Source organism: Notolabrus celidotus, chromosome 5 (assembly GCF_009762535.1).
Source record: "Notolabrus celidotus isolate fNotCel1 chromosome 5, fNotCel1.pri, whole genome shotgun sequence".
In the NCBI taxonomy this organism is placed as follows: Eukaryota; Metazoa; Chordata; class Actinopteri; order Labriformes; family Labridae; genus Notolabrus; species Notolabrus celidotus.
The window spans coordinates 31,663,192-31,676,909 of NC_048276.1; the positions used below are offsets into that span (position 1 = coordinate 31,663,192).

The 13,718-nt window shown below is 40.6% G+C and overlaps 1 protein-coding gene across 2 annotated transcripts in view; it reads right to left on the reverse strand.

Moving 5' to 3' along the window:
- Window positions 1-13,718, reverse strand: part of si:dkeyp-23e4.3 (rho GTPase-activating protein 7) — a 117,582-nt gene that overhangs the window by 7,489 nt on the left and 96,375 nt on the right. For both annotated transcript variants that reach the window (XM_034684476.1, XM_034684477.1), the window contains exons 8-15: window positions 12,269-12,621; window positions 11,073-11,249; window positions 6,571-6,730; window positions 6,172-6,370; window positions 5,837-6,050; window positions 2,171-2,285; window positions 1,849-2,085; window positions 1,422-1,651 (exon numbers count right to left, since the gene is read on the reverse strand). In XM_034684476.1, the coding sequence (XP_034540367.1) occupies window positions 1,422-1,651; window positions 1,849-2,085; window positions 2,171-2,285; window positions 5,837-6,050; window positions 6,172-6,370; window positions 6,571-6,730; window positions 11,073-11,249; window positions 12,269-12,621 (1,685 nt within the window). The remainder of the gene's footprint in view (window positions 1-1,421; window positions 1,652-1,848; window positions 2,086-2,170; window positions 2,286-5,836; window positions 6,051-6,171; window positions 6,371-6,570; window positions 6,731-11,072; window positions 11,250-12,268; window positions 12,622-13,718) is intronic.

Below are 13,718 nucleotides of genomic sequence, written 5' to 3' on the forward strand. Positions count from 1 at the left end.
TCTCAAAATATGAAGCCCATGCGGAAGTGTTATAAACTGCAGTTCATGGAGCGTCCACTTGAGGCTGGCTGCAGGAACACCGGAAACCACATACACACCCATTAAAAAAAAGATCTTTGTAGCAGAAATAAACATGTTTACAGCCTGGTTCAAAAAGCTGCTTCAGTCTGAAGAGCTAATTTCTCTATCGGCATACACTGTACGGGGGGTGAATTTTTAAATAACGCAACAGTTCAGAAGATATCAAACTTACGAGTTTTGCCCATTTAAGGACATGAGTGACTTGGCTGACAGGCGGGAACACATAGCTGTTGGCAAGGAGGCTCAAAGCCCGCCTCTTTACCTCACACTAGCTCAACAGAAGTTAGGTTGGGTTCAACATTTCCAATAAAGTCGATTAATTTCAAAACAGCGCTTCAGAAACAGATGGGTGATGTCACGGAGACTACGTCCATTATTTATAGTCTATGGGCGTCCATGTTTTGATTCCATTTTGGATTTACACTCTTTTTTCCTCACTTTATTGTTTTGTACTCATCCTGTAAGGATCGAAATTCCTGAACAAATGAAGTCTTATTGTAACTACTGCCGTGATTATTGCAAGACGTCCCAGATGACATGAACACATTTCAGTTCAATCAAACATACCCGTTCTACTCTCATGCAGCCAATACTTCTTGAATTACTAAATCAAAATGAAACGATATATTCATTGAATAAATGGCATAAAAAGAGAGAAATATTGTCTTTAGTTCAGAGGCTGATACGTCGTATTCCTCTGTGCCATGCATCTTAATTATTATTCATTAAAAACGCATCAAATATCAATCCAACAAATGGCGTCCTCTTGACCCAAAAACTTACTCGAGCACCAAACGCACAACAAATGACCTCTAACAAATTCTCCTCCGGATATAGAAACATATTTTTTTAAGGAGAGATGAGAGCCTGTATTTAAGCTTTACATTTGAATGACATGTTTTTTTAAGTATATATGAGACAGAAGGCAGTACTGTGTATCACCATGTTGTTGCTTTTTGTGTTCTTTTCTGAAGTGTCATGACATTAAAAACATTTCTTTGTGGTTTGCTCACTCATATGCATTATGCAGCAGCATTGATTCTAATGCCTCACTCTGAGGGTAACTCTAAGTTCATGTTCGGCGTAAAGAGGAAGTATGACACAGCAGCACAGTGTGATGCGATCCGGCTGTAAACACAGATACCGTCATGTCTCCTCTGACTTCAGGGTCGGATTAAACTTTTATCAGCTTACACAAAAACAGATTTCTGTCTCCTACTTTAACGAACACTTTCAGAGTATTTCTGGGTTTGACTCCTCTGTTCTCTCTGCCTCGTCGAGCCCAGCAGGTTGAAGATACAGAGGCCTGTGAAGCCTGGGGGCTCGCCGTGCCTCATTACCTGAGTAACATATGCTCCTGCGGGGGTTGAGAGCCCAGACTGTGGCCCAGGTTCTTGAGGACGTAGCGGTAGACCTCGGCGTCCTTGGATAAAGTTTGGATGACGGCGGCCTGGCTCAGGTTTCCCTCCCACAGCGCCTGCTCCCTCAGCAGCCGGTGGAGCAGCTCCTTCTGGGGGGTTTCGACCTCCACAGCACCGCGCCACATCCAGAGAGGGCAGCCGTCATCCATCTACAGAGGAGGGGAGGAAGAGGAAGACTTAAAATAATAATTGTAAAACTCATGTAGGAACACTAGAGATCACTTTTTAGATGGTGGGTTCCTTCCAGTGGTGTAATGTAAAGAAGTAATAGAAACTGAGAGGTTAATAACTAAACGATGGTGGATTTCTGGAGAATATTCTGGAGCTAAAAACCAGTTTCTCGTACCTTCTTGGAGGACAGCTCCACATGTTCAGGAGCTGGATGGCTCTCCCAGCCTCGGCTCTTCTCTCTGGCCTCCTTCAGGAGCAGCTCGGTGCTCTGCTGCAGCTTCCTCATAACCTCCTCCTGCTCCTCCTCACATCCGCTCTGACAGGGAGACACTGGGCCTCCTCCTTCCTCGGAGGGAGAGTCCTCAGTGGGTCCCGCAGCACTGAGACTCTGACCGGGCCAAAACTCTGGAAGCTGAGGAAAAGATATTTGTATTTTGTAAAACATGGTCAAATCTTTTAGGTCTGATGTGGAATTTCAGGATGTTCAGGTTTTGTACCTGGAAAAGCTTCTGGGCCTCTGTGATCATGTTGGCGAGGCCCTGGGTGGCGGCCAGGTTCTCGCTCAGGTCGCGCTGGTCTGGGCGGCCCAGACTGTACTTCCTGTGACTCGACCTGCAGCGACAACAAGAGAACAAGGTCAAAGTCACTTTTGAAATGACGGCTGGATGAAACTGGATTTACTGGATAACCATTTATTTGTGATGCATTCAGAAAAGTCAGGACATCATCACACTGGTTGACTTTCATGATGCAGTATCAAGCAGATTTTTCATCTTCAAACACTCAGACTACAAACAGACACCAGAGCACTTCTCGTACTAAAACACACCCCTGGATACAGACTCTTATTTCTGTAAGTGGAGATAAGGCTCCAGCTGACCTGATTTGTTGACTTCTTTTGTTTTGGACTCCTCAGACAGGAAAACAACAGCATGTCAGCTGATACAGAGCTACTTGTATACATTTCCAAGCTTTTGGAGTCACTGACACTGACGTCAAGTCGAGCCTTTTTGTAAGTCAGCTGAGGAAGGAAGCAGCGGTGCAGCTTCACCGTCAGTGCTGCTGACAGATTCAGGTTACGCTAGAAAGTTTTTATGTTTCCTCATTGAGGTTTACTGGAAACTGATGGATTCAGGCAAAGTTGTTTTTCTTGATTTTATTTGATATAAAGTTTTATCTTTCATGCTGTTTTAGTTGCAAAGAGGAGCGTTTTGTCATATCAAACAGCACAGCGCAGCAAATCTGTGAAATATGACACTTAGAACAAGTTAAGATGCACAAACTGTTAGCTTTGGATCATTAAAAAATATATAACTCAGTGGGAAAAGCAAATGAAAAAAGAGCTGGTGAGATGATATGTCACAGATCTGTGCGAGAAGCGCTGCGAGCTGAAGTCAATTTTCCGAGTTATTGTTCCCGCCACAGTGTGTGACATGATTTCTGACAGGCGGGAGGTACGAAGTGCTGATTGTGTCGTAGAGTCATTTCCATCCACTGTCCTGTCCGCCTGAAGGGAGGAAAAGAGCTGACGTGGAAAGAGGAAGAAGCGGAGATGAAAGGAAGGGAGGAAAGCATAGGAGGAAGAGGAGTTAATGAAAATAAAGAGGTGATTACAAGTACGGGAACAAAAAACAAGCAGGAGGGGAGACGTGACAGAAGGAAAATGAGCAAAGCGAGAGAAAAATGTGGAGGAGAAAGATGATGTAACAGAGAGAGAGAGAGAGAGAGAGGGAGGAGACAGAAAATAACGGAGGATGAGGGAAGGATAAAACAGTAAACATCAAGATGTTTAGAAAGAGAGGATTTTGGCAGCAATCAGCATTTGCATGTGAACAAAAAGTGCTGTGAGGGACGAAACGTAGGAGGACAACAACGATTTCTACCTTAAAAAACGTGACTGTAACCACTAAACTCACCCAACACACATACTTTACACGTACAACGATTATGGAGCAATGTTAAGTCCTAACTATAGATTTACACAGTACAATATACCAGATCTCACTTATGTCTTTTTTTAATATGCAGTAATTTTTTAAAGTGCAGTAACCACATACAACTATTCAATACTCTTTTTTTAATGTGCATGATACATTTGCAGTAAGAATTATTAGTGCAGTTTCATTTCTGTGCTATGCAATGAATAATATTAAATATTCAATTTCCATTGTACAATGAAAAATAAATGTATACATTGCAGTTAACTGCACTATCTACACTACCAGTCAAAGGGTTGGAAACACCTTCTCTTTCAAGGGTTTGTATTTACTTTAATCATTTGAAACACTGTAGATTAATACTAAAGGCATCAAAACTATGAAAGAACATATATGGAATTATTTAATTAATAAAAAAGTGTTAAACAAACTGGAATATGTTTTTCTATTTTAGATTCTGTAAAGTAGCCCACTTTTTCCTTCATGACAGCTTTGCACACTCTTGGTATTCTCTCAGTCTGCTTCATGAAGTGGTCTCCTGGAATGGTTTCTGATTAACATGAGCCTTGTCAAGAGTTCATTTGTAGAATGACTTGCCTTCTTAATGTGTTTGAGACCATCAGTTGTGTTGTTCAGAGGTAGGGTTAGTACACAATGGATAGCCCTATTTGACTACTGTTGTAATCCATATTATGGCAAAACCAGATTATTTCAAAGTTTTGATGTCTTCAGTATTAATCTAAAATGTTGAAAATAATTAAAATAAATAAAAACCATTGAATGAGAAGGTGTGTCCAAACTTTCGACTGGTAGTGTACAAGCAATGGAATTGTTTTTTATGCAAATGATATTTACCTTTTTTGCTGTTAAATAAACTATTTTGACCGTACAACATTATGGAGTTTATAATACACTTCTTACTGTGCAATAGGCTTTTTTCACAGTGACGTGTACAATTTTTAAATCAGTTTTTTATTATGTGATATTACATTTTTATGGTGATGTACAGTATATGATCTATAGTTGTCAATATTCCATAACCCATTGTTTTAGTTGAGTGAATGTGTGATATTTTATTGTCGTTCCTGATACTGAACTTAGTGTCAGCTTGCTAATAGATGAACTATATGTATTTTAGGCGCCTATTAGAGAGGTTAAATACATTTGTTGTTTTAAATGTTGGTCTTTTTTGTAAAGTACTGAAACCACAAATTTGTATTTATCTCATTACTGCTTTAAGGCAGTAAACGTATATAACACACAATTTTTTACATAAAAAAATACACAATGTTCAACGTACGTTACGTTTTGTAAACGTAAAAAGTCCAGATTGGATTGTTTTGTCTGGAAAAGATTTCTCAGATGAATTTCAGTAAAAAAAAAAATGTGGCAATCTTTAACATTTTTTGTCTTAATTTTGACACTTTTCTGTTTAGATTTTGTATTCCATGTACAAAGTTATTATGAACTGAGCAGTTCAAACTTCTCAACAGTTCAGCTAACTAAGCTCAGTTTCAAAATCTGTAGCTTTGCTTTAGTTCAACGTCCTCCTGTGTGAAGTTATGGAGCAGTTTGCAGAGTCAGGCTTTTGAGTGACCTTTCATAAACTGTTATTCCTCATTAGATGATTGTTACATTACAGAATCAGTCACTCTGTTTGCAGTGACTAAAGTACAAACGCTAAGCTGAGATAAATGGTTTGCACACTCTAAACTGACTGTGTGTCTCCTAATAATACATAATAGATAATGAATAATTGAATCTGTATATTAATAATAGAAACCATCAGCTGAGCGGCCATCTTTACGCTCACAGTCACACCCTGTCTCATCATTCATTTCTCCCTCTCCTCCCTCTTCCTCTCCCCTGTGTGTGCCCTCCCGTCCAGCAGGAAACATCTCTCTTATCAGGGAGTGAAGCCGAGGTCAGATGGAATCAGTTCTGGATTACATAATATGCTCTCTGTGCTGACAGCAGGAGGGTTTGTGTTTCTGTACGTACATGCACGTATGTGAGTGTTACAGCTGGATCAGATCCAGAGGTGATGTAATTTGTGGGAATGGAAAAGTTTCAAAACTTTATGTTTTAAGAGCAACAAAGGAAGGAAAGAAAGAAAAGCACTACATGACTGTTTTCATGACCAGACTGGATGTTTGAGAGTCTGGGTAAAAGGATGAAATAGAAGAAGAAAAGATAAGAGGATCAGCGTCTCAGGTCTCAGCTCACCTGGTTGCGTTCACGTCTCTTTTCAGGTTGTTCAGGTGGAAAAGAGACGGAGCCAGACAAACTGCGATGTTGGTGGGGGTCATTTGGTTCTCATCCACGCAGGCCACTACGTCACGCAGGAAGAAGAGCAGCGTCCGCAGAGCCTCCCTGTTCTCGCTAGGAAGGAGCAAGATGGCTGCCTGGGCTGCCACAAGCTGCTGATCCTTCGGAAAATCTGTGAATAGAAGCCAAACAGTTAGTCATGTATCAGTGTAGAGTTTAAAAGTTCATTGTTCACTGTGTGGGTAATTTTTATCCTGCAGGAATATCAAATGAAAGCTGTGATAATCGCTCACATTGGTAAATGTGGAGGAAGGACTCGCAGAGTTTGCTGGTGAAGACGGGTTCAGGCAGGTCTCTGAAGTACTGCTTCACCATGTCAGCGACGTCATACGCAGACTGGCCGTCGTACGAAACTTTGACTGGGTCAGACTCCACCAGCTCACGGAGATACTGGATACGAGACTTCACCCCTGACTTACGGAAAAGACCCACCTGTGACAAAACATGGTTAAAAATATCACATCATTACATTTTAATTATGAAGATTTTCAGACCTGATGTCAACATTTTGTTCCTTTTTTTAAGATGGAAACTTTGTTTCTAAAAAAACCCCCTGTGATGACATTTGCTTTTATTTTCTTCTCTTTAATTGATCGTTTTCTGAGTTTAATTCATCAAGTCAGACTCTTCACCTGGTCCAAACACTCCGTCCTCAGGTGGACCAGAGCTCTGAGGATGCTGGGAGGGAGCGGCTCTCCTGTCTGCTGGACGCTGAGGAGTAAAGGCACGCCAAAAACCTGCCGGCCTTTCATCTCCAACACCTTGGTCCTCTTCATGGGTTTTGGGACAGTCCTGCAGGTGAGAGGAGACGTTAATTAGATCCTGTAAGTCTCACGGCTGAGGGATAAATCATGGAATTTGAAATATGCTGAAAAACTGTTTGGCTAATGTCCTGGGAATTTCTCATTTCAACCAGTCGAGTGTGGAAATATAAATGTTCAAATTGGCTGCTGCTGGATTTGCTTCCTTTTGAAGGAAAAGCCAAATAAACACTTTTGGATTACATAATTCCCCAGTGACCGCTAAAGTGGAGTTGCCATTTAAATCAGCTCTGCAGGAAAAACACAGTTATGGAGATACTCTGGATGTCGATGAAAGAGATTAGACTTTCCATGTTTCTAAATTGAATTCACAACCTTTCAGCTGGTGACGTTTTTGCTTCTTTCCTTTGTGATTTATTCTAAAACTCTGGGAATGCTGTGATGAACCTTTTTAAGTTTTGCATAATAGAAAGCTGCAGTCTCTCTCAGCTTTTAGCTCCCTGAGTGCACTCTGAGAAAAACTGCAGCCTTGCAATAGTCATGTTAAAAAAAAAAAAGCACTCTAACTATCTGTAATGAAAACTCTTCTCGACTTGGCCGATCATCTAAGAAGTTATAAAACCACATGTCAGCTGTGCAGCGTTCAGCAGAAAGAAACTGTTATCACACATGCTCTCTAAATGTTTCTCAGCTCTCTCTCATCCCTCAGGTGATTTTCTTCAACGTCTAACAGACGCTCTCAGAAACAAGCTGTCTATTTCCAGGAAAACGCCTCAGAGAATCTGTATATAAAAGCTGTATTTTAAACATCCAGGACTCATTATGGCATCAGTGATTAAATCAGTTCAAATATGATGAATTAAACATTAAACTAATTGTTGAAGCCGGAAGACTTTTTTTTTCTCTAGTGATGGAGAGTAGTGCAGTGATGTCAGAGCATACAGTCAGTTTCAGCTTTGGAGCTTCTTTAGATTTGAAATGTTGGATCTAGCTAATGGGAAACTGATCCAATGACGCACAGCTGAACGTAACCCTGTGTGCTACCTCCCTCTTTTCTGCTGCAGCAAGGTCTCTGTAATCCACACACACACAGTGAGCTGCATCCTTTACACCAGTGAGACCAACAAATCAGTATACAATGAAAGAGGTACTAGGGATGGGTCATAATTTGAAATACTTGCATTTTCATTATTTATTTAAAATCAAAGAGTTAATGCAAAAATTATAATATTTGGGGCTCAGTCAATAGGGACTTGAATTGGGAACTAGAGGGTCGCCAGTTCAACTGCTCGGGTGGCACTGGTTGATGGCAGCCTCCTCATTCTGACATCTCTCCAAAAGAGCATCACCGGTAAGTGTTTGTGCATGAGTGTATATATAAAAATGTATGTGTGTAGCATGATCAAAAAACCCAGTTGTTTGTTCATTATTCTCACTTCAAATAAACATCTTCCCACAGTGTCTACAGTTGCCTGGCTGTAATACGGCAATCCTGCCATTCAGAGGCTGGAAGCTGTTTGCTAACCTTATCAAATAACAAAAGAAAAAGAAAGCAAAATAAGAAGAAAACAAAAAAATGCTGAGCATGGTTGTAAAATGTTACACATGTCCTGCTGCTGCGGCACAAACACACCGGTAACAAGATTGAGATGGACTCTTCACATGCCCACTATCAGCAGCACCTTGGCCTGGTGCTGGTAAGTGCCAAATGGTAAGACCACTAACACGACTGGTGTCCTGCTATACTTATTTCATATGCTCAGCCCTGGTCTGTGTGTGTTTGCTGGAAGGAGGGGGGTTTTGATTATGAACAATTGCTTATGCCGGGATGCCAAAATAGTATTGAAGTAGTAGAGTTCTGACTTTTTTTCTCCGGTTCTAACTTTAATGTCAGAAAAAACAAAAAATGACACCTTACAAAATATATTTTTTGCCTGCCTGCCCTCCAAAATTCTGACATTAATCTCAGAATTAAAAAGAAAAATTACAATTTAAAAAATGTGTTTTTGCTCATCCTTCTGTCCTTATCAAAATGTTTTTTTCAAGGAATGTTTGTAGGACCTGTTACTGTCACATCAGGCGGTTATGGTGAACTGAATCATGATTTCACATGATCTGTATAGGAACAAATAAACTGCATTTTTTTTCTGCTCCTTTATAACTCAAGACTTTAATCTAGTTTTCTCACTTTCATTTATTGAAGTAGAAACTCAAATAATTGAGTACTTTTATGCCAAACCACAGGAAGTTCTGTTGCTACTTTTAAATGTGAAGACACAGAGTTAATGTTTTTCCTTTATCTACATCCCCAAACACGTTTGATCCTGAAAACTAATGAATGAATGAATACGAGTTATAATTCCAGGAGGATTTTCAGTCCAACGCTCAGCTCCCGTCCTCAGCCTGATCTCATTCAGCATAACACCCTCAGCAACAATCTAATCAGGTTCCTACCAAAGCGAAACACGAGCAGGGCGTGTGTTTACTTAGGAATAAAAAACACTAATGTTAGAGCAGAGGGAACAACAAGAATATCTGAATGTGTTATTATTCATGAAAATAAATTTGACTTCAATTCTGCATGGGGTCTGCTTCCAAAAACAAAGTGTAGGAGGCAAAACTCTGATCCCATTAAACCCGTGTGAGTCAGGCAGGAAAACATCCAATATCTGAAGGAGGATAATCTATGGCTTAATCTCAAGAGTCTAAAACACTTTTCTTTAAAGATTCACGCCTCAGAAACTCCATCCATAGTCCTATCTCTCTAAAGATGCCGTTCTAATAAGCATCTTGTTTATTTAATACTTTGGCATCCTGAATCGTGAGAAGAACAATGATATCGATGAACTCATTATCGACAGTCATTGTCAGCGTCCCTTCTAATCACCTGCCACAAAATTCAGTGTATAACTGTATAAGATGCATTTTTCCTACTTTTATTTACAAACAGTGTACACAGGTGACTCATTTACCTATAACTATTGCAGAGAGAGGGATCTTATTGTTGATGTGAGAAACACTAGTATGACGTGTATTTATTTTTTAAAGTTTGACTGCTCCCCCATTCAAATGAATGGGGGAGACGGATTTTTTGACCTATACTGCAGCCAGCCACCAGGGGGCAGTCACACTGCTGAAAGCCTCACCACCAGGGCCGTATCCGGCACGCTTGGCGGGAACACATAGCTGTTGGCTAGGAGGCTCAAAGCCCACCTCTTTACCTCACACCACTGTAAGTTTGGTTGAGTTCAGCATTTCCAATATGGCTCCCTCCGACAATTGGCTTCAAAACAGCACTTCCGAAACAGATGGGTGATGTCACGGATATTGCATCCATTATTTATACAGTCTATGCTTACTGCACAAGGTTGAAAACTTGCTCCCACCCAAGAAACCGCTTCCCCCTCCCAAAGCATGCTGGGATACATGGTGATGCAGACCAGGCTAGTGACTCAATGTTTTACTAGCTTTAAGATTTAGGACGAGTGAGGGACCTCAGAGGGTTTATGGTTCCACACAGTGTTCCTTTGTTAAGCCTTTTTTGCCTGGCCCAACCATAAACAACTTGGCAGCACTTTACACCCCCTATTATCTCACTCTACTGCAGTGTTGTCTCTGGTTAGAAGTTTATGATGGCCACTATTTGTTGCCGTCTAGTAATAAAGGCAAATGGGTCTTAAAGATTTGCACATACAACAAATATCGTCTTTGTTGCATGTCTTTGATGCAAAAAGTCTGCACGAAAAGTTAACAGAAGCTAAAACAGTGACCTGAATAAATTCTTAATGATTTCTCCTTTATCTTTGAACTGAAATCATCACTCATTTCAGCTGATGACCTTGTGTGAATACAAATATTATGACGACAACAAGAGAGGGAAAGAGCGTTGGCAGGCTGACCCTCTTAGGAAAGAGAAAGTAGCCGTAAATAGATCATAATGCCTCAGCAGTTAACCAGCAAGCAGAAAATACGACAGAGCAAAAATTCTCTGTGATTTCTCTGCATTATAGAACCAAGGTGAGGATCCAGCGCTCCCTCTGGGGTTTGTTTCTCTCTCTTTTTTTAACTCTGGAAAGTAGTTTATTTATCCTGAAGCATGTTGCAGTTTTCTGTTTTTTTAGGCTGAGGCAAGGTTGCACCTGAGCCATGAATAATGAATGAATTTCTAAATAGGTTGCCTGAAATATTTACCCCCCACCCGCCCACCTGCCCTGCTTTTCACGGTTGTTTCTTTGAGGAAGTTTCTCTGTGCAGCTGTGCAGGAGAAAAAAAAATAATCCAGGAAAACTACACACTCTGCCCTCGACCTCAGATGAACCCTCACATCACACGTAACAACCCCAAACCCTCCTAACCCCTCTCTGCTGTCTTACCAGTTCCAGCCCTGCTTGCTGGATGGGGAGTATTTGTCCATCAGAGCGGTCAGTTTGAGCAGAGAGAGTTTCTGCAGCAGGAGGAACTGGGACACAGATTGATTCTCCACTCCTGGACTGGTGGGCAGGGAGGGCAGGCTCTGCTCGCTGGACCAGTGCAGCTGCTGGCTGACTCTGCTGGAAACACAGCAGGGAGAGAGGATGCACACATAAAGACAAAACACGCACAAAAACATGGATATGTACAAGGGAAATATATCACCATATTTATATTGTGTTCAATTTTTTTACCTTTGTCTCACAATTTGACCTCTTTACTCATAATTTTGACTTTTTATTCTAAAATTATAACGTTTTATCTCATGGATTTGACTGGATATATCATGGATTTGACATTACATCATATTGAAAAGATTTATCATAACTCCAAATTTTTTATCTCACTATAATAAATTCAACTTTTATATCATTATTATGCCTTTTTAAAAATCTTACTTCATAAACGTGTCTACTTAACTCAGAAAAGTCAGAATTTTGAAATAAGAAGCCAAAATTATCTTATAATTTCATTTATTAAACCGAATGACATTTTATTTAGGTCACACAGCGTGTTTCACTCATGCACATTGAGTTATATACGACATTAAAACTGTGTGTGTAAAAACACAGAGCAGAAAACGAGGGAACAAGCAGCGTCCTTCAGCATTTAAACACTGATGATGTGGCTGACTTTACATTACAGGAGAGGAATCATAACTTTTTATCACTCCATATCCAAGAACAAATATGCAACAACCAAGAGATATAAAAGCAGCACTATAAAGAGGCCATCAAACTATTCACCATGAGTCTACTGCTTTAAGTGCTCTGCAGTAACGCCATCTTTACTTTGGCTGGTGCCTGAGGGAATAAATCCTCATTATTTGTTCTCTGATGGACACAAAGGTGTGTGTTTTGAAATATAAAGGTCAACATAAAGAGTTCAGTAATGTGTTTTTCATAGACCTTTAACTGAGCTCCTAACTGGGGACTTAAATGTCAGTCCTGCTGCTCCAGAGTCTCTTTAATGATCTGTTTTTACCAACACTTGTGAAACACTTTGAGTTTTACTGCTTGTGAAATATGTTCTGCTCTATAGAAATACAACTCCACCTAATTGCAGTTTTTATTTCTTGCTACACTCCAAGGTTTCTTACCTGCTCCTAGGTTGTGCTGACCCTGTCTTCTGCTCCTCTTCATCCGCTGGTTCCTCCCCCTCCTCCTCCTCCTCCTCCTCCTCCTCCTCTTCCTCCTCCTCCTCCTCCTCTGGACGCTGCACCTCCAGGTGGATGTGGCTCGGGGAGGAGGGGCAGGGGGAGGCAGCTGAGGAGCCGTGAGCAGGTGAGTCCTGAGAGGAAGAAGAGGCACAGGAGGAGGTGGAGCCCCTCTGACACTCGTCCTCTGAAAGGTTTTCTGACCAGGTGGACACCATCTGTTGGAGGTCGTTGATTCTCTCCAGAACGCTGTCCAGGGCTGAGAAAACGTCTTCACCTGCCAACAGCTGACCAACCTGGAAGACAAGAACAAAACCACTTCATACCTCAACGTAGAGAACATCCTATGAGTTGTTTTTGTTTAGTGTTGAATCTTGTTGTGTTGAAACTGCAGTTTATTGAGCATCCACTTGAGGCTGGCTGCAGAAACCATATAAACATACACATTAAAAAAAAGATCTTTACATCAATAATAAACATGTTTGCAGCCTGTTTTAAAAAAAACTCTTCAGTCTGAAGAGCTAATTTCTCTATCGGCACACACTGTACAGGGGGTGAATTCTTTTAAGACACGACAGTTCAGAAGATATTGAGATTACGAGTTTTGCCCATTTAAAAACATGACTGACTTGACTGACAGGCGGGAACACTGTAGCTGTTGGCGAGGAGGATCAAAGCCCACCTCTTTACCTCACACTAGCTCGACAGCAGTTCAGCATTTCCAATATGGCTCCCGCTAACGATTGGCTTCAAAACAGCGCTTCAGAACAGACTTCACGGATACTACCTCCATTATTTATACAGTCTATGGTTTTCCCTCTATGGTGATTGTGTTCCCGGTCAATCAGCGTGTATTTAGTATCTGTGTTTCCTCCTTTCTGTGTGAGTTTCAAGTGGGGTTTCTCTTTGTGATTCTCTAGTTTTGGTTGTGTGTATGTTGAATTGAGCTTTTTGTTTGATATTTGTTTCAAAGTAAGTTTTAAGTTTACCTTTTTGTAAATAAATCCATCTTCAGGCAGTCTGTGGATCTGGAACCTCACATTTTTTTTTTTTATACACAGCCTCCAAATGACTCTTGCCCAAAGCAAAATGGGTAAAAATGAATATTTTAAAAAATCTTTTGGTTTAATGTTTTTTGAATGACGGGAAAACAATCAAACAAAAAGTTTTTTCTCTGCTGCGGACAAGTAGAGCTTTGTTTTTAGAAAACACGACAACAATTCATCCTGCAGGGATAGACCAATGGAAAAAAGCTTTCACATTGGTCTTATAAAAGCCACAAAATATTGATCAAAATAAATTGGACCCTGAAGAACTTGGGATTGTTGTTCTACCACTGCCTCAGTTAGTAAGTATTAAATGTTGTTTTGAGTTTCACAAATATTGTGATCTT